The sequence below is a fragment of the Elephas maximus genome, chromosome 24 (genome assembly GCF_024166365.1).
Source record: "Elephas maximus indicus isolate mEleMax1 chromosome 24, mEleMax1 primary haplotype, whole genome shotgun sequence".
NCBI lineage: Eukaryota > Metazoa > Chordata > Mammalia > Proboscidea > Elephantidae > Elephas > Elephas maximus.
This window is the reverse complement of record NC_064842.1, coordinates 63679634-63703769: the sequence shown is the minus strand read 5'-3', so window position 1 is coordinate 63703769 and position 24136 is coordinate 63679634. Positions and strand designations below refer to the sequence as shown.

Here is a 24136-nt window from a genome sequence, read left to right as displayed (position 1 = left end):
TGATGTAGACATGGACAAACGATTTGTATAGCCAATGAAATGACTTGTATAGCCAATGAAATGAATGTGGAAGTAGTATGTTTCACTTTAAGGAGGAAGTTTTAAAAGCCACTGTGTAAACTTTTATGTTCCCTTCTCCATTGCTACAGTGATTATAGATGTACGTTGAGAGATATTTCTATCATTTGAGTCTTGAATTAACACAATGAAGAATCCCTTTCTGACTTACACTGGAAATGAAGCACAAACAGGAAATATAATTTGATTTATTAGGCTACTGAGATTTGGAGAGTTATTTTTCTTACTGTGATCTGGAGATACATTTTCCTTAACAGTAACAGAATAACCTAGTCCCGGGACTGGACAACCTTTTCTGCAAAGTACCAGATACAAGTTCTCTGTTACAACTCCTCAGCTCTGCCATTGTAACACAAAAGAACATATATATAATACCTAAACAAATGGCTATGGCTGTATTCTGATTAAACTTTATTTACAAAAAAAGGGGACAGTTTGTTTTAATTAGTGACCTGATCAATTGATAAAGCTCCTTCTCATTCCTCTCCATCAACTCTGCTAAATCTCTGCAGTGGATAAACTTTTTAAGCTCCCTTTTCAAATAAAATATCATTCCTTTTAAGAATCATTGTAGAAAAGCCACAAGACAATCTTTATTGTTGCCATATTGTAATTCTACCTAATAACCTGTGGTAGAAACTCAGCATTGCCTGAAATCCATTTATATGTCCCTAATTTATTTCCTTTTTTTTTTCCCAAAGAAACTGTCCCACAGTCTCACTTTCCACAAGCCACCTTACCCAACTGCTCCTTCATTAACAGGTAATAAGTCCTCGTATTCACAGAAAACAATTTAGACTATCAGTTGTGACCTCCCTTCATTTGTTTCCCAAATTCCTTCAACTTTAGTTTTACCTATTTCATACTTAAGCCTTTTAAGTCTCAGATAATAAGGTATTTCTTTCAAATCAGGTAGCTTCTCACCTTCAGGCATTTCATTTCCCCATGGATACTAAACCGTTGTTTATTCCTTTCCTCTCTGTCATGTTATCAGCCACCCTCTCATACAGATATGCAAACTCGTCTTATTGTTTAAACTCTTTTCCCAACCTTTTGTTTCAGTTTTGCGTAAGTACTGTATTCTTCCCTCCTTTCACAAACAAGATCCTCAAAATATCATTTTATGATTGTTATCTCCACTTTCTTTCCTCCCATTTTTTTTCAAGACATTGCTATCTGGATTCTAACGCCTCCATGTGGTGGCACTACTCTGAAAAAGTCGCAAATGTTCTCCAACTTCCCAATTCAAAAATTCTTTATATTATACATATTACATGGTTGACATGTAATATGGACTCCTTAGTTACTTGTTGAACTGAACAAATTTCTCTGTAATATTTTGAGACTATTGATCACTGAGTTCTTGAAGTTCTCTAATTGCTCATATTTTTACGTTCTCTGATTCTCCTCCTTCTCAGACATAACTTTTATTTTTCTCTGGCTCCTCTTCCTTTATTCTACTTACTTTTTGGGCCCTGTCTATTTCATCTTTTGTTACAATGAAGGCAAAAGGCTACACCCTTCAGGATGGACTACACTTGATCATAAAGAAAGTAAAAATCCTTATGACTGGACCAAAAAACAACATCATGATAAATGGCAAAGATATTGAAGTTCTCAAGGATTTCATTCTCCTTTTTTCACTGTACTTTAGATGAAGATTTACAGAACAAACTAGCTACTCATTAAACAATTATGACACATATTGTTCTGTGAAAATTGGTTGCCAGCCCTATGACATGTCAACACTCTCCCCTTCTCAACCTTGGGTTTCCTATTACTAGCTTTCTGGTCCTCTCCTGCCTTCTCCCCCTTGTCCCTGGGCTAGTGTGCCCATTTAGTAGTTTTGTTTTATGGGCCTGTCTAATCTTTAGCTGAAGATTGAACCTCGGAGTGCCTTCATGACTGAGTTAAGAGAGTTTCCGGGGACCATACTCTTTGGCTTTCTCTTGTGTCTGTCAGACCAGTAAGTCTGATTTTTTTTTTTTTGTCTCTTAGTCACTCGAATGTCTTCCTTGGTTTAGTGTCTGTTCATATCCTTTGCCCACTTTTTTAATTGGTTTATTTGTCTTTTTGTTGTAGAGGCGTTGGAATTTTTTTTTTGTGTGAAGATTTTAGAGATTAGACCTTTGTCAGATTTGTCAGTCAAAAAGTTTTTCCCAGTTTGTACGTTCTCTTTTTACTCTTTTGATGAAGTCTTTTGATGAGTATAAGTGCTTGATTTTTAGAAGATCTGTTATCTGGCTTATCTTCTGGAGTTTTTGTGTTGTTAGTTATGGTTTGTATCCTGTTAATGCTGTGTATTAGGGCCTCTAGCATCGATTCAACTTTTCTTCAATGATCTTTATAGTTTTTGGCTTTATATTTAGGTCTTTTGATCCATTTTGAATTAGTTTTTGTGTATGATGTGAAGTATGAATCCTTTTTTTTTTTTTTTGCAGATGGACATCCAGTTTTGCCAGCACCATTTGTTAAGAAGACTGTCTTTTCCCCATCTGATGGACTTTGGGCCATTGTCGAAGATCAGGTGACTGTACATGGATGGATTTACATCTGGGTTCTCAACTCTGTTCCATTGGTCAATTTGTCTGTCATTGTCCCAGGACCAGGCTATTTTGCCTACCACAGGCTGTATAGCAGGTACTGAGGTCAGGTAGTGCCAGTCCTCCTACTTTATTCTTCTTCTTCAATAGTGCTTTACATATCTGGGGCCACTTTTCTTTCCATATAAAGTTAATGATTAGTTTTTTCCGTTCTTTAAATAATGCTGTTGGTATCTGGTTTGGGATTGCATTGTATTTGTAGAATGCTTTGGATAGAACTGACATTTTCACAATGTCGAGTCTACTTATTCATGAGCATAGTATGTTTTTCCATTTATGTAGGTGTCCTTAGGTTTCCTGCAGTAGTGTTTTGTAGTTTTCTTTGTATAGGTCTTTTACGTCCCTGGTTAGATTGATTCCTAAGTTTTATTTATTTATTTATTTTAGGGGCTATTATAAATGGTATTGTTTTCCTGATTTCCTTTTCATCGTTCTCTTTACTGGTACATAGGAATTCAAATGATTTTTGTATGTCTATCTTATATCCTGCTCTCTGCTGAATCTTTCTACTAGTTCCAATAGTTTTCTTGTGGAGCCTTTTCGGTTTTCTACTTATAGTATCACATTATCCACAAACAGGGACAGTTTTACTTGTTCATTACTGTCTCAGTTATCTGGTGCTTTTATAACAGAAGTACCGCAAGTGGATGGCTTTAACAAAGAGAGGTTTATTCTCTCACAGTCCAGTAGGCTAGAAGTGAATACAGGGCGCCTGCTCCAGGGGAAGGCTCTCTCTCTCTCTCTCTCTCGGTCAGCTCTGGAGGAAGGTCCTTGTCATCGGTCTGGGAGCATCTCAGTGCAGGAACCTCAGGTCCAAAAGACACACTCTGCTCCTGGCTCTGCTTTCTTGGTGGTATGAGGTCCCCATGACTCTCTGCTCATTTCTCTCTTTTATTACTCAAAAGAGATTGGCTTAAGACACTACCTAATCTCATAGATCTCATCAGTATAACTGCGGCTAATCAATCTTATTACATCATAGTGATAGGATTTATGACATATAGGGAAATCATATCAGAAGATAAAATAGTAGACAATCATACAGTCATACAAGTGTATCATGACCTAGCCAAGTTGACAAGTATTTTGGGAGGACACAATTCAATCCATGACAATTACCAATTTGTATACCCTTTATTTCTTCTTCTTGCCTTATTGCTCTAGCTATGATTTCCAGCACAATGTTAAACACGAGTAGTGATAAGGGGGATCTTTGTCTTGTTCCTGTTCTCAAGGGGAATGTTTTCAGCCTCTCTCCATTAAGAATGATGTTGGCTGTTTTTCTATTTAAAAAAAAAAAAAAAAAACCTGTTGCCGTCAAGTCCATTCTGTCTCATAGCGACCCTATAAGACAGAGTGGAACTGCCCCATAAAGTTTCCAAGGAGCACGTGGTGGATTTGAACTGCTGACCTTTACGTTAGCAGCTGTAGCACTTATACCACTACACCACCAGGGTTTCCTGGTTTTCTATAGATGCCCTTTATTATGCTGAGGAATATCCCTTCTATACCTATTTTTATCAGTAATGGGTGTTGAACTTTATTAAATGCCTATTCTGTGTTGACTGAGACAATCATGTGATTCTTTTATTTATGTGGTAGATTGTGTTGATTGATCTCCTAGTGTTGAACTATCCTTGCACACCTGTTATGAATCCCACTTGGTCATGATGTATTATTTTTTTGATATGATGAATTCTATTGGCTAGAATTTTGAGATTTTTTGCATCTATATTCATGGAAGATATTGGCACTTAATTTTTTTTTTTTTTTTGGTGTCTTTTCCTGATTTTTGTATCAAGGTTATGCTGGATTCATAGAATGAATTCAAAAGTATCCCTTCAGTTTCTGTGCTCTGAAATAGTTTGAATAGTACTGGTATAAGCTCTTCTCTAAATGTTTGGTAGAATTCTCCAGTGAAGTCATCTGGGCCAGGGCCTTTTTTTATGTTGAGAGCTTTTTGTTGTTGATGTTTTTAGCTTTTCAGTCTCTTGTTATGAATCTGTTCAGGTTTTCAACTTTTGTTTCTGCTAGTTTGGGCAGCAGTGTGTTTCCAGACATTTGCCCATTTCCTCTAGGTTTTCAAATTTGTTGGAGTATGCTTTTTCATAATACTTTGTTATGATCTTTTTTATTTCAGTTGGGTCTGTTGTAGTGTCCCCGTTTTCATTTCTTATTTTGGCTATTTGCCTCCTCTCCTGTTTTTCTTTGGTCAATTTGGTCAATGGTTTGTCAATTTTGTTGATCCTTTCAAAAAACCAACTTCTGGTTTTGCTGATTCTTTCTATTGTTTTTCTATATCCTTTCTTCTGGTGGCTGTGGGCTTCTTTTGCTGTTCTCTATTTGTTCCAGTTGTGTAGCCAATATTTTGATTTTGTCCCTTTCTTCTTTTTTGATGTGTGCATCTATTGCTATAAATTGACATCTAAGCACTGCCTTTGCTGTGTCCCAAAGGTTTTCATATGATGTGTTTTCATTCTTATTTGATTCTGGGAATTTTCTGATTCCATCTTTGACTTCTTCTACTACCTGGTGGTTTTTAAGCAGGATGTTATTCAATTTCCATGTATTTGATTTTTTTTTTCCTTGCTCTTCCTCTTGTTAATTTCTACACTGATGGCATTGTGACCAGGGAAGACACTTTGTATTATCTCAGTGTTTTGGATTTTGTTGAGGGTTCCTTTGTGGCCTAAGATATGGTCTATTCGGGAGAATATCCCATGTGCATTGGAAAAGAATGTGTACTTTGCAGCTGTTGGGTGAAGTATTCTATGTATGTCTACGAGGTCAAGTTGGCTGAATGTGGCCTTTAGATCTTCTGTATCTTTGTTGAGTTTCTTTCTAGATGTTCTGTCCTTTACAGAGAGTGGTGTGTTGCAGTCTCCTACTATTATTGTGGAACTATCAATTTCTCTTTTCAGTGCAGTTTCTTTTATGTATTTTGGAGCCTTGAGACCTGGTGGTGCAGTGGTTAAGCATTTGGCTGCTAACCAAAAGGCTGGCAATTCAAATCCACCAGCTGCTCCTTGGAAACCCTATGGGACAATTCTATTCTGTCCTATAGGGTTGCTATGAGAAGGAATTGACTCGACAGCAACAGGTTAGGTTTTTTGCTTATTGGTGTGCAGCTGTGTATTATGGTTATGTCTTCATAATGGATTGTCTCTGTAATCATTACGTAATGTCTTTCTTTGTCTTTTATGGTGGATTTTGTTCTACAGTCTATCTTATCTGAGATTAATATTGCCACTCTTTTCTCTTTTTTGGTAGCCGTTTGATACATTTTTTTCCATCCTTTCATTTTTAATAAATTTATGTCTTTGTTTCTAAGGTGTGTCTCTTGTAGACAGCATATTGATGAGTTCTGTTTTTGCATCCGTTCTGTCACTCTATGTCTCTTTATGAGTGCATCCAGGCCATTTACATTCAGTGTAATTACTGATAGGTATGAGTTTATTGCTTCATTTTGTAGTGTTTTTTTGGAGGGGTGCTGACATTTTCTTTGTTCCTCTTATTCTCCTGTGCTAAATAACTTTTGTTCGTGGACTTTTTCTTTTTTTGCTCCTTTGTTTTTGTAGAGTTTGTGTTTACTGAGACATTAGATTTTGCTTCTTTATTTTGATGTGTAGGTTTGTTAACTTTCTTTGTGGTTACATCAAAATTTACCTTTAAGATACCAAGTCTTTTATTACTTGGTATCTCCTTGCCTTCCTCTCCATTTAAAAGTCCTATACCTATGCTGTTTATCCCCCTTTTTATTGCTCTGATGTTGCTGTCATTTGCAGTTAACCTCTCTGGTTCCCTGCTGTAAATCTTTTAGTTTTCTTTTATCCTTGAAAGTTCATTACCTAGGTTGGTATCTGGCTGATGCGGTCTCGAGTCTTAGATTCAGGCTGTTGTCCAATGTTGTTGGCTCCCTGGCTGAAAGACTCCCTTTAATAATTCTTGTAAATTTGGGTTAGTTTTTACATATTCCCTTAATTTCTGTTTATCTGGAAATATCCTACTTTTGCCATTTGAGCAAGAATTTTGAAGAATATATTCTTCTTGGTTAGCAATTTTTTTCTTTCAAGGTTTTATATATGTCATTCCATTGCCTTCTTGCTTGCATGGTTTCTACCAGGTAATCAGAGCTTATCCTTTGTACATGACTTTCCATTTTTCTTGAGCTGGTGTCAGGATTCTTTGTTTTTAGCGAGTGTGATTATGATATGCTTTTGTGTTTTTATTTTGGGGTTTATGCTATATGGGGTTCATTGAGCTTCTTGGACAGTCCGCTTTTCACCTTTCATAATAGGGAAACTTTCTGTCAGCATTCTTTCAATGATCCTCTCTGTTTTTGCTGCTTTCTCCCCATTCTCAAACTCCAATCACTTGCAAATTTTTGCTTTTGATAGTATCCCACATGGTGCTCAGGGCTTCTTCATTTTTTTTCTTTTCTCCCATTTTTCATCAAAGTGTTATCCAAGTACTTGTCTTCAATTTTGCTGATCCTCTCTTCCATTGTTTCAAACCAGCTCCTCAAACCTTCTATGATACTGTTTATTTCTGAAATCTTGTTGTTCACCTTCTGGATTTCTAATTGCTGTTTTGTATAATGTCTAGTTGTGAGCTTATTTTGACATTTTATTCCTGTGTTATTGTCCTGAATTCTTTCATTGCTTTGTCTGTCTTTTCCATGATTTTGTCTGTCTCTTCCTCATTTTTGCCATGTTTTCCTTCATCTCTTGGACCCAAAAAACCAAACCAAACCCAGTGCCATCGAGTTGGTTCCGACTCACAGCCACCCTATGGGACAGAGTAGAACTGCCCCATGGAATTTCCAAGGAGCGCCTGGCAGATTCGAACTGCCAACCCTTCGGTTAGCAGGCGTAGCACTTAACCACTACACCACCAGGGTTCACTCTGAATATTTGAGATCTGAATTCCCTATTAGATAGTTCAGTGCCTTTTCTTCTGTTGGAAGGTCACCTGGCATTTTATTTTGGATGCCTACTGGAACCATCCTCTTCTGTTTTTTTTAAATGTTTTTGATATTGTCTGCCATCTTCAGATCATTCAGTAACTGTTTTCTTTGTTTATTCATTGTAGACTTGTTTTGTCCTGCTTTTTTGTTTTATTTGGTTCTGTCTGAGTAGGTGGAATAGGCATTCCTTGTTGTTTGTGGGCAAGATACTTCTCACCACCTTGTCCAATGAGAAGGGTCAGTTGTACAGCTATGATGCAGCAGTGCAGGTTCAGCGGAGAGCGAGGGGCTGGGAAGGGTCATTTTCAGCATGTACTGGGGTCAACAGGGCAGCACCAGGGGTCACTGCAGGGCAAGTTCTGGTAGACTGTGCTGTGCCACTCAGGGGTGTGATGCTCAGCACACAGTGCAGATAGACAGGAGGGACAGGGAAGGATGTGACGTGTGGAGCTACGTGGATACGGGAAAGAAGAGAAAGAGAAGAGAGTAACAGAAGCCAAAAAAAAAAAAAAAGTGCTGAGGAAGCTGGCCATTGGAGTGGTGCAGAGCTGGGGAAGCTGTATGCCAGTCGCTTTCTAGCTGGGTGGTGTAGCACAGCCCATCAAGAAGGGACAGATATGGCACATGACACCAGGTGGGTGGAAGATAGGAAAGAAAAGAATAAGAAACTAGGTTTTAAGAAAAAGAGACAGAGAGAAAGGCACACACGGCCTGTCTTTTCAATGACCTCTTGCTTTCTACATGTATGATGTCCTTGATGTCATTCTACAACTCGTCCAGTCTTTGGTCACCAGTGTTCAATGCGTCAAATCTATTCTTCAGATGGTCTCTAAATTCAGATGAGATATACTCAAGGTCATATTTTGGCTCTCGTGGACTTGCTCTGATTTTCTTCAGTTTCAGCTTGAACTTGCGTATGAGCAATTAATGGTCTGTTCCTCAGTTGGCCCCTGGCCTTTTTCTGACTGATGATATTGAGCTTTTCCATTGTCTCTTTCCACAGATGTAGGCAATTCGATTTCTGTGTGCTCCATCTGGCGAGGTCCATGTGGACAGTCGCCGTTTATGTTGGTGAAAGAAGGAATTTCAGTGAAGTCGTTGGTCTTGCAAAATTCTATCATTCGATCTCCAGCATTGTTTCTATCACCAAGGCCATATTTTCCAACAACCGATCTTTCTTCTTTGTTTCCAACTTCCACATTAAAATCACCAGTAATTATCAATGCATCTTGATTGCATGTTTGATCAATTTCAGACTTCAGAAGCTGATAAAAATCTTCTGTTCCTTCACCTTTGGCCCCAGAGGTTGGTACGTATATTTGAATAATAGTCATATTAACTGGTCTTCCCTGTAGGCGTATGGATATTATCCTATCACTGACAGCACTGTATATCAGGATAGATCCTGAAATGTTCTTTTTGACAATGAATGCAACACCATTCCTCTTCAAGCTGTCATTCCCAGCATAGTAGACTATATGATTGTCCAATTCAAAATGGCCAATACCAGTCCATTTCAGTTCACTAACGCCTAGGATATCAATGTTTATACGTTCCATTTCATTTTTGAAGATTTCTAATTTTCCTAGATTCATACTTTGTACATTCCAGGTTCCGATTATTAATGGATGTTTGCAGCTGTTTCTTCTTATTTTGAGTTGTGCCACATCAGCAAATGAAGGTCCTGAAAGCTTTACTCCATCCACATCATTAAGGTCGACTCTACTTTCAGGAGGCAGCTCTTGCCCAGTCATCTTTTGAGTGCCTTCCAACCTGGGGGCTCATCTTCCAGCACTGTATCAGACAATGTTGTGCTGCTATTCATAAGGTTTTCACTGGCTAATACTTTTCAGAAGTAGACTGCCGGGTTTTTCTTCCTAGTCTGTCTTAGTCTGGAAGCTCAGCTGAAACCTGTCCTCTGTGGGTGACCTTGCTGGTATCTGAATACCGGTGGCATAGCTCCCAGCATCACAGCAACACGCAAGCCCCCACAGTATGGTGATGGTAAAGATGGTAAAGAATATTAAATATACCAGGGACTGTCAGAAAAATGAACACATCTGTCCTCGAAGAAGTACAGTTAGAATGTGTCTTAAAAGCAAGATGGAGAGACATCTTGAGGCGGGACCAAGATGGCGGACTAGGTAGACGCTACCTCGGATCCCTCTTGCAACAAAGACTCGGAAAAACAAGTGAATCGATCACATACATAACAATCTACAGACCCTGAACAACAGACACAGATTTAGAGACGGAAAACGAACAAATACGGGGAAGCAGTGATTGTTTTTGGAGCCAGGAGCCAGCGTCCCAGTCAGGTAACCTTGGCGCCCGTTTTAGGGCAGGGCCCAGGGGAGCTGACGGTGCAAACAAGGGGCGCAGCCCTACCCCCCTGAACTCATCCCGGGAGGGGGCCCAGCCAGTCCGCGCGGGTGGCGTGGCGATGCAGCCGGTGGGAGAAGTCCCTGGGAGGCAGTGAGTGGTCTTGGAGCTGGTAGTCCAGCGTCCCAGCAGGGGAATCTTGCCGCCGGGCATTTGACTGGGCGCTGTCACGGCACAAGCACGGATAGCTGCTCCACTCCCCTGAACTAACCCCGGGAGGGGGCCCAGCTGGTCTTCAGGAGTGGCGCGACGATGTGGCGGGAGGGACAAGAAGTCCCCGGGAGGCAGCGACTGATTTTGGAGCCGGGAGGGCAGTGTCCCAGCCGGGGAATCTTGCCGCCGGGCATTTGACTGGGCGCTGTCCCGGCGCAAGCACGGAGAGCTGCTCCACTCCCCTGAACTAACCCCGGGAGGGGGCCTAGCCAGTTCACCGGGGCGGCGAGGCGACGCGGCTGCCGGGACGAGAAGTCCCCGGGAGACAGCAACTGATTTTGGAGTCGGGAGTACACCGTCCCAGCAGGGGAACCTTGACGTGGGGCGTGGGACTGGCAGTGGAGGATCTGACCACGGCTTCAGTGGGCCAGATCCCCGGGGGCAATCTCCACACAGCCAGCACACTTAGGCGACATGACCCTCGGGATTCTCAGATAAAATAGTCATTCCAAGCAAGACAAGCAACTCTGGCTATATTCTGAAGTGCTACTCTCCTATCTCTCTGATCCCTCCCCCACCCTCCCCAGGCGGCATCATTAACATTGGTATTTCCTGAGCCAGAAGGAGAACGGCTCCGGCTCTGCGGCGGCTTTGCTTCCCCCCCGTTTTTTTTTCTTTTGGTCTTTTCCTAATCCACTCTTCCGGCCTGAGAAAAGGAAACACAAAAAACCCAGGGACCAAAAATCCACCCCTAATTGGACTAAAAACACAGAACCAGCTACAGCCAAGCATATATAATCCAAATCTCAGACTTTCATCCTTACAGGGAACAAGGTGGCGGTAATAATCCAAAGGCAGTTCTGATAGGGATCTGACTGCATTTTTTTTTTTAGTGGATTTTCTGGAAAAACTAGTTTCCCAGTGATGGCTTGGAGACAGCAGTCCATATCAAACCACATAAAGAAGCAGACCATGACAGCTTCTACAACCCCCCAAACAAAATAATCAAAATCTTTCCCAAATGAAGATATAATTCTGGAATTATCAGATACAGAACATAAAAAATTAATTTACAGAATTTTTCAAGACATCAGAAATGAAATAAGGCAAACTGAAGAAAAAGCCAAGGAACACACTGATAAAACAGTTCAAGAACTCAAAAAGATTATTCAAGAACATAGTGGAAAAATTAATAAGTTGCAAGAATCCATAGAGAGACAGCATGTAGAAATCCAAAAGATTAACAATAAAATTACAGAATTAGACAACGCAATAGGAAGTCAGAGGAGCAGACTCGAGCAATCAGAACACAGACTGGGACATCTGGAGGACCAGGGAAATAACACCAACATAGCTGAAAAAAAATCAGATAAAAGAATTTAAAAAAATGAAGAAACCCTAAGAATCATGTGGGACTCTATCAAGAAGGATAACTTGCGTCTGATTGGAGTCCCAGAACAGGGAGGGAGGACAGAAAACACAGAGAAAATAGTAGAAGATCTCCTGACAGAAAACTTCCCTGACATCATGAAAGACGAAAGGATATCTATCCAAGATGCTCATCGAACCCCATTTAAGATTGATCCAAAAAGAAAAACACCAAGACATATTATCATCAAACTCGCCAAAACCAAAGATAAACAGAAAATTTTAAAAGCAGCCAGGGAGAAAAGAAAGGTTTCCTTCAAGGGAGAATCAATAAGTTCAGACTACTCAGCAGAAACCATGCAGCCAAGAAGGGAATGGGACGACATATACAGAGCACTGAAGGAGAAAAACTGCCAGCCAAGGATCGTATATCCAGCAAAACTCTCTCTGAAATATGAAGGCGAAATTAAGATATTTACAGATAAACACAAGTTTAGAGAATTTGCAAAAACCAAACCAAAGCTACAAGAAATACTAAAGGATATTGTTTGGTCAGAAAACCAATAACATCAGATACCAGCACAACACAAGGTCACAAAACAGAACATCCTGACATCAACTCAAATAGGGAAATCCCAAAAACAAATTAAGATTAATTAAAAAAAAATGCTCAGAACAGGGAATCACTGAAGTCAATACGTAAAAGATCACAATAATCAAAAAAGGGACTAAATACAGGAGGCACAGAACTGCCATATGGAGAGTGATACAAGGCGATATAGAACAATACAAGTTAGGTTTTTACTTAGAAAAATAGGGGTAAATAATAAGGTAACCACAAAGAGGTATAACAACTCCATAACTCAAGATAAAAGCCAAGAAAAACGTACCGACTCAACAAACATAAAGTCAAACACTACGAAAATGAGGATCTCACAATTTACTAAGAAAAACGTCTCAGCACAAAAAAGTATGTGGAAAAATGAAATTGTCAACAATACACATAAAAAGGCATCAAAATGACAACACTAAACACTTATTTATCTATAATTATGTTGAATGTAAATGGACTAAATGCACCAATAAAGGGACAGAGAGTCTCGGAATGGATAAAGAAACACGATCTGTCTATATGCTGTCTACAAGAGACACACCTTAGACTTAGAGACACAAACAAACTAAAACTCAAAGGATGGAAAAAAAATATATCAAGCAAACAATAAGCAAAAAAGAAGAGGAGTAGCAATATTAATTTCTGACAAAATAGACTTCAGACTTAAATCCACCACAAAGGATAAAGAAGGACACTACATAATGATAAGAGGGACAACTGATCAGGAAGACATAACCATATTAAATATTTATGCACCCAATGACAGGGCTGCAAGATACATAAATCAAATTTTAACAGAACTGAAAAGTGAGATAGACACCTCCACAATTATAGTAGGAGACTTCAACACGCCACTTTCGGAAAAGGACAGGACTTCCAGTAAGAAGCTCAATAGAGACACAGAAGACCTAATTACAACAATCAACCAACTTGACCTCATTGACTTCTACAGAACTCTCCACCCAACTGCTGCAAAGTATACTTTTTTTTTCTATCGCACATGGAAAATTCTCTAGAATAGACCACATATTAGGTCATAAAACAAACCTCTGCAAAGTCGAAAACATCGAAATATTACAAAGCATCTTCTCAGACCACAAGGCAATAAAACTACAAATCAATAACAGAAAAACTAGGGAAATAAATCAAATACTTGGGAACTAAACAGTACCCTCCTGAAAAAAGACTGGGTTACAGAAGACATCAAGGAGGGAATGAGGAAATTCATAGAATGCAACGAGAATGAAAATACTTCCTATCAAAACCTCTGGGACACAGCAAAAGCAGTGCTCAGAGATCAATTTATATCTATCAATGCACACATACAAAAAGAAGAAAGAGGTAAAACCAGAGAACTGTCCCTACAACTTGAACAAATAGAAAGTGAGCAACAAAAGAATCCATCAGGCACCAGAAGAAAACAAATAAAAAATTAGAGCTGAACTCAATGAATTAGAGAACAGAAAAACAATTGAAAGAATTAACAAAGCCAAAAGCTGGTTCTTTGAAAAAATTAACAAAATTGATAAACCATTGGCTAGACTGACTAAAGAAATACAGGAAAGGAAACAAATAACCTGAATAAGAAACGAGAAGGACCACATCACAACAGACCCAACTGAAATTAAAAGAATCATATCAGATTATTACGAAAAATTGTACTCTAACAAATTTGCAAACCTAGAAGAAATGGATGAATTCCTGGAAAAACACTACCTACCTAAACTAACACATTCAGAAGTAGAACAACTAAATAGACCCATAACAAAAAAAGAGATTGAAACGGTAATCAAAAAACTCCCAAAGAAAAAAAGCCCTGGCCCAGACGGCTTCACTGCAGAGTTCTACCAAACTTTCAGAGAAGAGTTAACACCACTATTACTAAAGGTATTTCAAAGCATAGAAAATGACGGAATACTACCCAACTCATTCTATGAAGCCACCATCTCCCTGATACCAAAACCAGGTAAAAACATCACAAAAAAAGAAAATTATAGACCTATATCCCTCATGAACATAGATGCAAAAATCCTCAACAAAATTTTAGCCAATAGAACTCAACAACATATCAAAAAAATAATTCACCACGATCAAGTGGGATTTATACCAGGTATGCGCGGCTTGTTTAATATCAGAAAAACCATTAATGTAATCCACCACATAAATAAAACAAAAGACAAAAACCACATGATCTTATCAATTGATGCAGAAAAGGCATTTGACAAAGTCCAACACCCAAAATAGGAATTGAAGGAAAATTCCTCAACATAATAAAGGGCATCTATGCAAAGCCAACAATTTTTTTTTTTTTTTTTTATGCAAAGCCAACAGCCAGCATCACTCTAAATGGAGAGAACCTGAAAGTATTTCCCTTGAGAACGGGAACCAGACAAGGATGCCCTTTATCACCACTCTTATTCAACATCATGCTAGAAGTCCTAGCCAGGGCAATTAGGCTAGACAAAGAAATAAAGGGCATCCGGATTGGCAAGGAGGAAGTAAAATTATCTCTATCTGCAGATGACATGATCTTATACACAGAAAATCCTAAGGAATCCTCCAGAAAACTACTGAAACTAATAGAAGAGTTTGGCAGAGTCTCAGGTTATAAAATAAACATACAAAAATCACTTGGATTCCTCTACATCAACAAAAAGAACATCGAAGAGGAAATCACCAAATCAATACCATTCACGGTAGCCCCCAAGAAGATAAAATACTTAGGAATAAATCTTACCAAGGATGTAAAAGACCTATACAAAGAAAACTACAAAGCTCTACTACAAGAAATTGAAGAGGACATACTTAAGCGGAAAAACATACCTTGCTCATGGATAGGAAGACTTAACGTAGTAAAAATGTCTATTCTACCAAAAGCCATCTATATATACAATGCACTTCCGATCCAAATTTCAATGTCATTTTTTAAGGTGATAGAGAAACAAATCACCAATTTCATATGGAAGGGAAAGAAGCCTCGGATAAGCAAAGCATTACTGAAAAAGAAGAAGAAAGTGGGAGGCCTCACTCTACCTGATTTCAGAACCTATTATACAGCCACAGTAGTCAAAACAGCCTGGTACTGGTACAACAACAGGCACATAGACCAATGGAACAGAATTGAGAACCCAGATATAAATCTATCCACATATGAGCAGCTGATATTTGACAAAGGACCAGTGTCAGTTAATTGGGGAAAAGAGAGTCTTTTTAACAAATGGTGCTGGCATAACTGGATATCCATTTGCAAAAAAATGAAACAGGACCCATACCTCACACCATGCACAAAAACTAACTCCAAGTGGATCAAAGACCTAAACATAAAGACTAAAACGATGAAGATCATGGAAGAAAAAATAGGGACAACACTAGGAGCCCTAATACAAGGCATAAACAGAATAGAAAACATTACCAAAAATGACGAAGAGAAACCAGATAACTGGGAGCTCCTAAAAATCAAACACCTGTGCTCATCTAAAGACTTCACCAAAAGAGTAAAAAGACCACCTATGGACTGGGAAAGAATTTTCAGCTATGACATCTCCGACCAGCGCCTGATCTCTAAAATCTACATGATTCTGTCAAAACTCAACCACAAAAAGACAAACAACCCAATCAAGAAGTGGGCAAAGGATATGAACACACATTTCACTAAAGAAGATATTCAGGCAGCTAACAGATACATGAGAAAATGCTCTCGATCATTAGCCATTAGAGAAATGCAGATTAAAACTACGATGAGATTCCCTCTCACTCCAACAAGGCTGGCATTAATCCAAAAAACACAAAATAATAAATGTTGGAGAGGCTGCGGAGAGATTGGAACTCTTATACACTGCTGGTGGGAATGTAAAATGGTACAACCACTTTGGAAATCTATCTGGCATTATCTTAAACAGTTAGAAATAGAACTACCATACAACCCAGAAATCCCACTCCTGGGAATATACCCTAGAGAAACAAGAGCAAACAGATATATGCACACCCATGTTTATTGCAGCTCTGTTTACAATAGCAAAAAGCTGGAAGCAACCAAGGTGTCCATCAACGGATGAATGGGTAAATAAATTGTGGTATATTCACACAATGGAATACTACGCATTGATATAGAACAGTGAGGAATCTGTCAAACATTTCATAACATGGAGGAACCTGGAAGGTATTATGCTGAGCGAAATGAGACAGAGGCAAAAGGACAAATATTGTATAAGACCACTATTATAAGATCTTGAGAAACAGTATAAACTGACAAGAACACATACTTTTGTGGTTACGAGGTGGGGGGGAGGGAGGGAGGGAGGGAGAAGGTTTTTTTACTGATTAATTAGCTGAAAAGAACTGCTTTAGGTGAAAGGAAGGACAACACTCAATACATGGAAGGTCAGCTCAACTGGACTGGACTGGACCAAAAGCAAAGAAGTTTCCGGGATAAACTGAATACTGCAAAGGTCAGCGGAGCAAGGGCGGGGGTTTGGGAACCATGGTTTAAGGGGACTTTTAAGTCAATTGGCAAAATAATTCTATTATGAAAACATTCTGCATCCCACTTTGAAATGTGGCATCTGAGGTCTTAAATGCTACCAAGCGGCCATCTAAGATGCATCAATTGGTCTCAACCCACCTGGATCAAAGGACAATGAAGAACACCAAGGTCACTCGACAACTAAGAGCCCAAGAGACAGCGAGGGCCACATGAACCAGAGACCTATATTATCCTGAGAACAGAAGAACTAGTTGGTGCCCGGCCACAACCGATGACTGCCCTGACAGGGAGCACAACAGGGAACCCCTGAGGGAGCAGGAGATAAGTGGGATGCAGACCCCAAATTCTCATAAAAAGACCATACTTAATGGTCTGGATGTGACTAGAGGAATCCCGGCGGTCATGGTCCCCAAACCTTCTGTTGGCACAGGACGGGAACCATCCCCGAAGACAATTCATCAGACATGAAAAGGACTGGACAGTGGGTGAGAGAGAGATGCTGATGAAGAGTGAGATAATAATATCAGGTGGACACTTGAGACTGTGTTGGCATCTCCTGTCTGGAGGGGGGATGGGAGGATAGAGAGAGTTGGAGGCTGCCAAAGTTTTCACGAAAGGAGAGACTGGAAGGGCTGACTCATTAGGGGGAGAGCAAGTGGGAGTAAGGAGTAAGATGTATATTAACTTATATGTGACAGACTGACTTGATTTGTAAACGTTCACTTGAAGTTCAATAAAAGTTAATAAAAAAAAAAAAAAAAAGCAAGATGGAGAGACTTACTTCAGCCATGTCATCAGGACAGACTAATTACTGGAGAAGAACTTGATGCTTCGTAAAGCAGAGTCTGTGTAGAAAAGAGACCCTCAATAAGATGGATTGACACATTGGCTACAAAATGTGGCTCAAACATAGCAATGATTGTGAGAATGGTGCAGGACCTAGCAATGTTTCATTCTGTTATACACAAAGTTGCTATGAGTTGGAGCCAACTCGATGGCACCAAACAACACCTAATTTATCTTCGGTCACTTTCCCTTTTCCTGTGTATTACCACCACAGTGGCCTTCTGTTTGTCCTTTGATTCCATACTGTATAACAGTGATGTTTGTTTCACTCACTGTGGCAAACCTTACCAAAAGCTAACTCACTACATTTCATAAATGTTCCCAAATACGTAAAGAACACTCTCATCATCTTATAGCTTTGTCTTCTTTTTCTTCTTAAGGTATGATGTTTTTAAATTCTTCAACTGTCTATATGCTCTGATCTAGGCCATGATAGTTTAAACCATCATTTTTAAAAAGCAATATGCTGATTAACACACAATATTCTAGCCATAACTGCTGGTGGACAAAAAACAGTTGAGATTAACTCTTTGGTGCTGAACAACATCCTTCCATTATGAAATCCAGGAGGGTTAGATTATTTTCAGCACCTACATCACTGTTGATTAGTAATAGGCTTGTTGTTAATTAAAATTTCCATTTACATCTTCCTCCCCCGGGTGGGGGGGGACTCCTACCCTGCTCAACTTCTTCTGATTAATTAATTAAGGTTTTCCTCATCTGGTACTTTTTAAAGCAAAAGGAAGATCTTTCAAGGACACAAAGTAATTATTTAAGAATCATTTATGCCTGAGAATTAGAAGCCTGGTATATTCCTGGCTCGAGGTGTGCTTTTTGACAATGAACCTACTACTTACTGAAGTATTAAACTCTCTAGTCTTGTTTATTTCTATTTTCAGAGTGACAGGCTCATGCAAACTGATTTCAAAACAGACCTTGCAAATGTTAAATTCTATGCTTTGTACTTCTGAGATCAGATCTCTATTCTAAAATAGATACCCATGTAAAATTAAATATTTCACTTGGGAGAAAAAATAGATTGCTTATTTAAAAGAGATATCAATTGAAATGGTTAATTAAAGTATACTGCAAAAGAGACAGAAAAGAAATATAACATAACTTTTATGTGAAGGACATGAACTCCATCTATTTTGGGTGCATACAGCATCTCCTCTTTCACTGTATTCAAAACCCTGGTTACATTTATGGTGAAATCGCTCATTCACCTTATAAATTCTGTCTGGAGATACAGAATATCCACTTACAATTTCTTGTAATTTGCAGGAAATTTCTAAAAAGAAAAGAGTAAATTCCGAAATGTTAACCATGAATTAAAGGGCTGTGACCAAGGCACAGTCATTTAAAAAGGCAATTTTTGTTTCATTACATAAGCACCCAACCGAAGTTCTATTTCAACTTCAACGCTTGATGAATGATTTATCTATTATTCTTAACACTCATTTTTTAAATAATTTTTATTGTGCTTTAAGTGAAAGTTTACAAATCAAGTCAGTCTGTCACATATAAGCTTATATGCACCTTACTACATACTCCCATTTACTCTCCCCCTAATGAGTCAGCCCACTCCCTCCTTCCAGTCTCTCCTTTCATGACCGTTTTGCCAGTTTCTAACCCTCTCTACCCTCCTATCTCGCCTCCAGACAGGAGATGCCAACACAATCTCAAGTGTCCACCTGATACAAGTAGCTCACTCTTCATCAGCATCTCTCTCCAACCCATTGTCCAGTCCCTTCCATGTCTGATGAGTTGTCTTCAGGAATGGTTCCTGTCCTGGGCAAACAGAAGGTTTGGGGATGATGATCGCTGGGATTCCTCTAGTCTCACTCAGAACATTAAGTCTGGTCTTTTTATGAGAATTTGGGGTCTGCATCCCATTGTTCTCCTGCTCCCTCAGGGGTTCTCTGTTGTGCTCCCTGTCAGGGCAGTCATCAGTTGTGGCCGGGCACCATCTAGTTCTTCTGGTCTCAGGATGATGTAAGTCTCTAGTTCCTGTGGCCCTTTCTGTCTCTTGGGCTCATAGTTATTGTGTGACCTTGGTGTTCTTCATTGTCCTTTGATCCAGGTGGGTTGAGACCAATTGATGCATCTGAGATGGCCGCTTGTTAGCATTTAAGACCCCAAACCCCACGCTTCAAAGTGGGATGCAGAATGTTTTCATAATAGAATTTATTTTGCCAATTGACTCAGAAGTCCCCTTAAGCCATAGTCCCCAAACCCCCGCCCTTGCTCTGCTGACCTTTGAAGCATTCAGTTTATCCCGGAAACTTCTTTGCTTTTACTCCAGTCCAGTTCAGCTGACCATCCCTGTATCAAGTATTGTCCTTTCCTTCACTTAAAGTAGTTCTTATCTACTAACTAATCAGTAAACAACCCTCTCCCAACCTCCCTCCCTCCCCCCTCTCGTAACCACAAAAGAATGTGTTCTTCTCAGTTTATACTATTTCTCAAGATCTTATAATAGCGGTCTTATATAATATTTGCCCTTTTGCATCTGACTAATTTCATGCAGCATGATGCTTCCAGGTTCCTCCATGTTATGAAATGCTTCACGGATTCGTAACTGTTCTTTATCGGTGCGTAGTATTCCATTGTGTGAATATACCATAATTTCATTAACCATTCATCCGTTGATGGACACCTTGGTTGCTTCCAGCCTTTTGCTATATTGTAAACACTGCTGCAGTAAACATGGGTGTGCATGTATCTGTTCGTGTGAAGGCTCTTATGTCTCTAGGGTATATTCCGAGGAGTGGGATTTCTGGGTTGTACGGTAGTTCTATTTCTAACTTTTTAAGAAAATGCCAGATAGATTTCCAAAGTGGCTGTACCATTTTACATTCCCACCAGCCGTGTATAAGAGTTCCAATCTCTCCGCGGCCTCTCCAACATTTATTATTTTGTGTTTTTTGGATTAATGCCAGCCTTGTTGGAGTGAGACGGAATCTCATCGTAGTTTTAATTTGCATTTCTCTAATGGCTAATGACTGAGAGCATTTTCTCATGTATCTGTTAGCTGCCTGAATGTCTTCCTTAGTGAAGTGCATGTTCATATCCTTTGCCCACTTTTTGATTCCGTTGTTTGTCTTTTTGTGGTTGAGTTTTAACAGAATCATATAGATTTTAGAGATAAGGCACTGGTCAGAGATATCATAGTTGAACATTTTTTCCCAGTCCATAGGTGGTCTTTTTACTCTTTTGGTGAAGTCTTCAGATGAGCATAGGTGTTTGATTTTTAGGAGCTTCCAGTTATCTGGTTTCTCTTCGTCATTTTTGGTAATGTTTTGTATTCTGTTTATGCCTTGTATTAGGGCTCCTAGTGTTGTCCCTATTTTTTCTTCCATGATCTTCATCGTTTTAGTCTTTATGTTTCGGTCTTTGATCCACTTGGAGTTAGTTTTTATACATGGTGTGAGGTACGGGTCCTGTTTTGCTTTTTTGCAAATGGATATCCAGTTATGCCAGCACCATTTGTTAAAAAGACTCTCTTTTCCCCAATTAACTGACACTGGTCCTTTGTCAAATATCAGCTGCTCATATGTGGATGGATTTATATCTAGGTTCTCGATTCTGTTCCATTGGTCTATATGCCTGTTGTTGTACCAGTACCAGGCTGTTTTGACTACTGTGGCTGTATAATAGTTTCTAAAATCAGGTAGAGTGAGGCCTCCCACTTTCTTCTTCTTTTTCAGTAATGCTTTACTTATCCGGGGCTTCTTTCCCTTCCACATGAAGTTGATGATTTGTTCTCCATCACCTTAAAAAATGTCATTGGAATTTGGATCGGAAGTGCATTGTATGTATAGATGGCTTTTGGTAGAATAGACATTTTTACTACATTAAGTCTTCCTATCCATGAGCAAAGTATCTTTTACCACTTATGTAGGCCCCTAAAAGTTTCTTGCACTAGTACTTCGTAGTTTTCTTTGTATACGTCTTTTACATCTTTGGTAAGATTTATTCCTAAGTATTTTATCTTCTTGGGGGCTACTGGGAATGGTATTGAATTGGTGATTTCCTCTTCGATGTTCTTTTTGTTGATGTAGAGGAATCCAAGTGATTTTTGTATGTTTATCTTATAACCTGAGACTCTACCGAACTCTTCTATTAGTTTCAGTAGTTTTCTGGAGGATTCCTTATAGTTTTCTGTGTATAAGATCATGTCATCTGCAAATAGAGATAATTTTACTTCCTCCTTGCCAATCCGGATGCCTTTTATTTCTTTGTCTAGCCTAATTGTTCTGGCTAGGACCTCTAGCATAACGTTGAATAAGAGCGGTAATAAAGGGCAACCTTGTCTGGTTCCCTTTCTCAAGGCAAATGTTTTCAGGCTCTCTCCATTTAGAGTGATGTTGGCTGTTGGCTTTGTTAGATGCCCTTTATTATGTTGAGGAATTTTCCTTCAATTCCTATTTTGCTGAGAGTTTTTATCATGAATGAGTGTTGGACTTCGTCAAATGCCTTTTCTGCATCAGTTGATAAGATCATGTGGTTTTTGTCTTTTGTTTTATTTATATGGTGGATTACATTAATGGTTTTTCTAATATTAAGCCAGCCTTGCATACCTGGTATAAATCTCACTTGGTCGTGGTGGGTTGTTTTTTTTGATATGTTGTTGTATTCTATTGGCTAGAATTTTTTTCTTAATAATTTTGAGTTTTAAGTGAACGTTTACAAATCAAGTCAGTCTGTCACATATAAGCTTATATACACCTTACTCCATACTCCCACTTACTCTCCCCCTAATGAGTCAGACCTTCCAGTCTCTCCCTTCGTGACAATTTTGCCAATTTCTAACCCTCTCTACCCTCCTATCTCCCCTCCAGACAGGAGATGCCAACACAGTCTCGAGTGTCCACCTGATACAAGTAGCTCACTCTTCATCAGCTTCTCTCTCCTACCCATTGTCCAGTCCCTTCCATGTCTGATGAGTTGTCTTTGGGAATGGTTCCTGTCCTGGGCCAACGGAAGGTTTGGGGACCATGATCACCAGATTTCTTCTAGTCTCAGTCAGACCATTAAGTCTGGTCTTTTTATGTGAATTTGGGGTCTGCCTCCCACTGATCTCCTGCTCCCTCGGGGGTTCTCTGTTGTGCTCCCCGTCAGGGCAGTCATCGGTTGTGGCCGGGCACCAACTAGTTCTTCTGGTCTCAGGATGATGTAAGTCTCTGGTTCGTGTGGCCCTTTCTGTCTCTTGGGCTCATAGTTATTTTGTGACCTTGGTGTTCTTCATTGTCCTTTGATCCGGGTGGGTTGAGACCAATTGATGCATCTGAGATGGTCGCTTGTTAGCATTTAAGACCCCAGATGCCACACTTCAAAGTGGGATGCAGAATGTTTTCATAATAGAATTATTTTGCCAATGGACTTAGAAGTCCCCTTAAGCCATAGTTCCCAAACCCCGCCCCTTGCTCCGCTGACCTTTGAAGCATTCAGTTTATCCCCGAAACTTCTTTGCTTTTGGTCCAGTCCGGTTGAGCTGAGCTTTCGTGTTTTGAGCATTGTCCTTCCCTTCACCTAAAGTAGTTCTTATCTACTAACTAATCAGTATATAACCCTCTCCCACCCACCCTCCCTCTCCCCGTCATAACCACAAAGGAATGTGTTCTTCTCAGTTTATACTATTTCTCAAGATCTTATAATAGTGGTCTTATACAATATTTGTCTTTTTGTCTCTAATTTCACTCAGCATAATGCCTTTCAGGTTCCTCCATGTTATGAAATGTTTCACAGATTCGTCACTGTTTTTTATCCATGTGTAGCATTCCACTGTGTGAATATACCAGAATTCATTGAACCATTCGTCGTTGATGGACACCTTGGTTGCTTCCAGCTTTTTGCTATTGTAAACAGAGCTGCAATAAACATGGGTGTGCATATATCTGTTTGTGTGAAGGCTCTTATTTCTCGAGGGTATATTCCGAGGAGTGGGATTTCTGGGTTGTATGGTAGTTCTAACTTTTTAAGATAACGCCAGATAGATTTCCAAAGTGGTTGTACCATTTTACATTCCCACCAGCAGTGTATAAGAGTTCCAATCTCTCCGCAGCCTCTCCAACATTTATTATTTTGTGTTTTTTGGATTAATGCCAGCCTTGTTGGAGTGAGAGGGGATCTCATCGCAGTTTTAATTTGCATTTCTCTAATGCTCAATGATCGAGAGCATTTTCGCATGTATCTGTTACCTGCCTGAATATCTTCTTTAGTGAAGTGCGTGTTCATATCCTTTGCCCACTTCTTGATTGGGTTGTTTGTCTTTTTGTGGTTGAGTTTTAACAGAATCATGTAGATTTTAGAGATCAGGCGCTAGTCGGAGATGTCATAGTTGAGAATTCTTTCCCAGTGTGTAGGTGGTCTTTTTACTCTTTTGGTGAAGTCTTTAGATGAGCATAGGTGTTTGATTTTCAGGAGCTCCCTGTTATCTGGTTTCTTTTCATTGTTTTTGGCAATGTTTTGTATTCTGTTTATGCCTTGTATTAGGGCTCCTAATGTTGTCCCTATTTTTTCTTCCATGATCTTTATCGTTTTAGTCTTTATGTTTAGGTCTTTGGTCCACTTGGAGTTAGTTTTTGTGCATGGTGTGAGGTATGGGTCCTGTTTCATTTTTTTGCAAATGGATATCCAAT

General features: G+C 39.4%; 1 protein-coding gene and 1 long non-coding RNA gene across 2 annotated transcripts in view; both read right to left on the bottom strand.

Annotated features, from left to right (window-relative positions):
* Positions 1 to 17901, bottom strand: part of LOC126066820 (uncharacterized) — a 56853-nt gene extending 38952 nt beyond the window's left edge. Inside the window, exon 1 of the long non-coding RNA XR_007515267.1 lies at positions 17428 to 17901. This is a non-coding gene — a long non-coding RNA (uncharacterized LOC126066820). The remainder of the gene's footprint in view (positions 1 to 17427) is intronic.
* The window catches only part of LOC126066874 (complement factor H-like), a 181157-nt gene that overhangs the window by 143565 nt on the left and 13456 nt on the right, over positions 1 to 24136 (bottom strand). The window contains exon 5 of the mRNA XM_049868292.1: positions 18613 to 18783. Coding sequence (XP_049724249.1) covers positions 18613 to 18783 — 171 coding nt within the window. The remainder of the gene's footprint in view (positions 1 to 18612; positions 18784 to 24136) is intronic.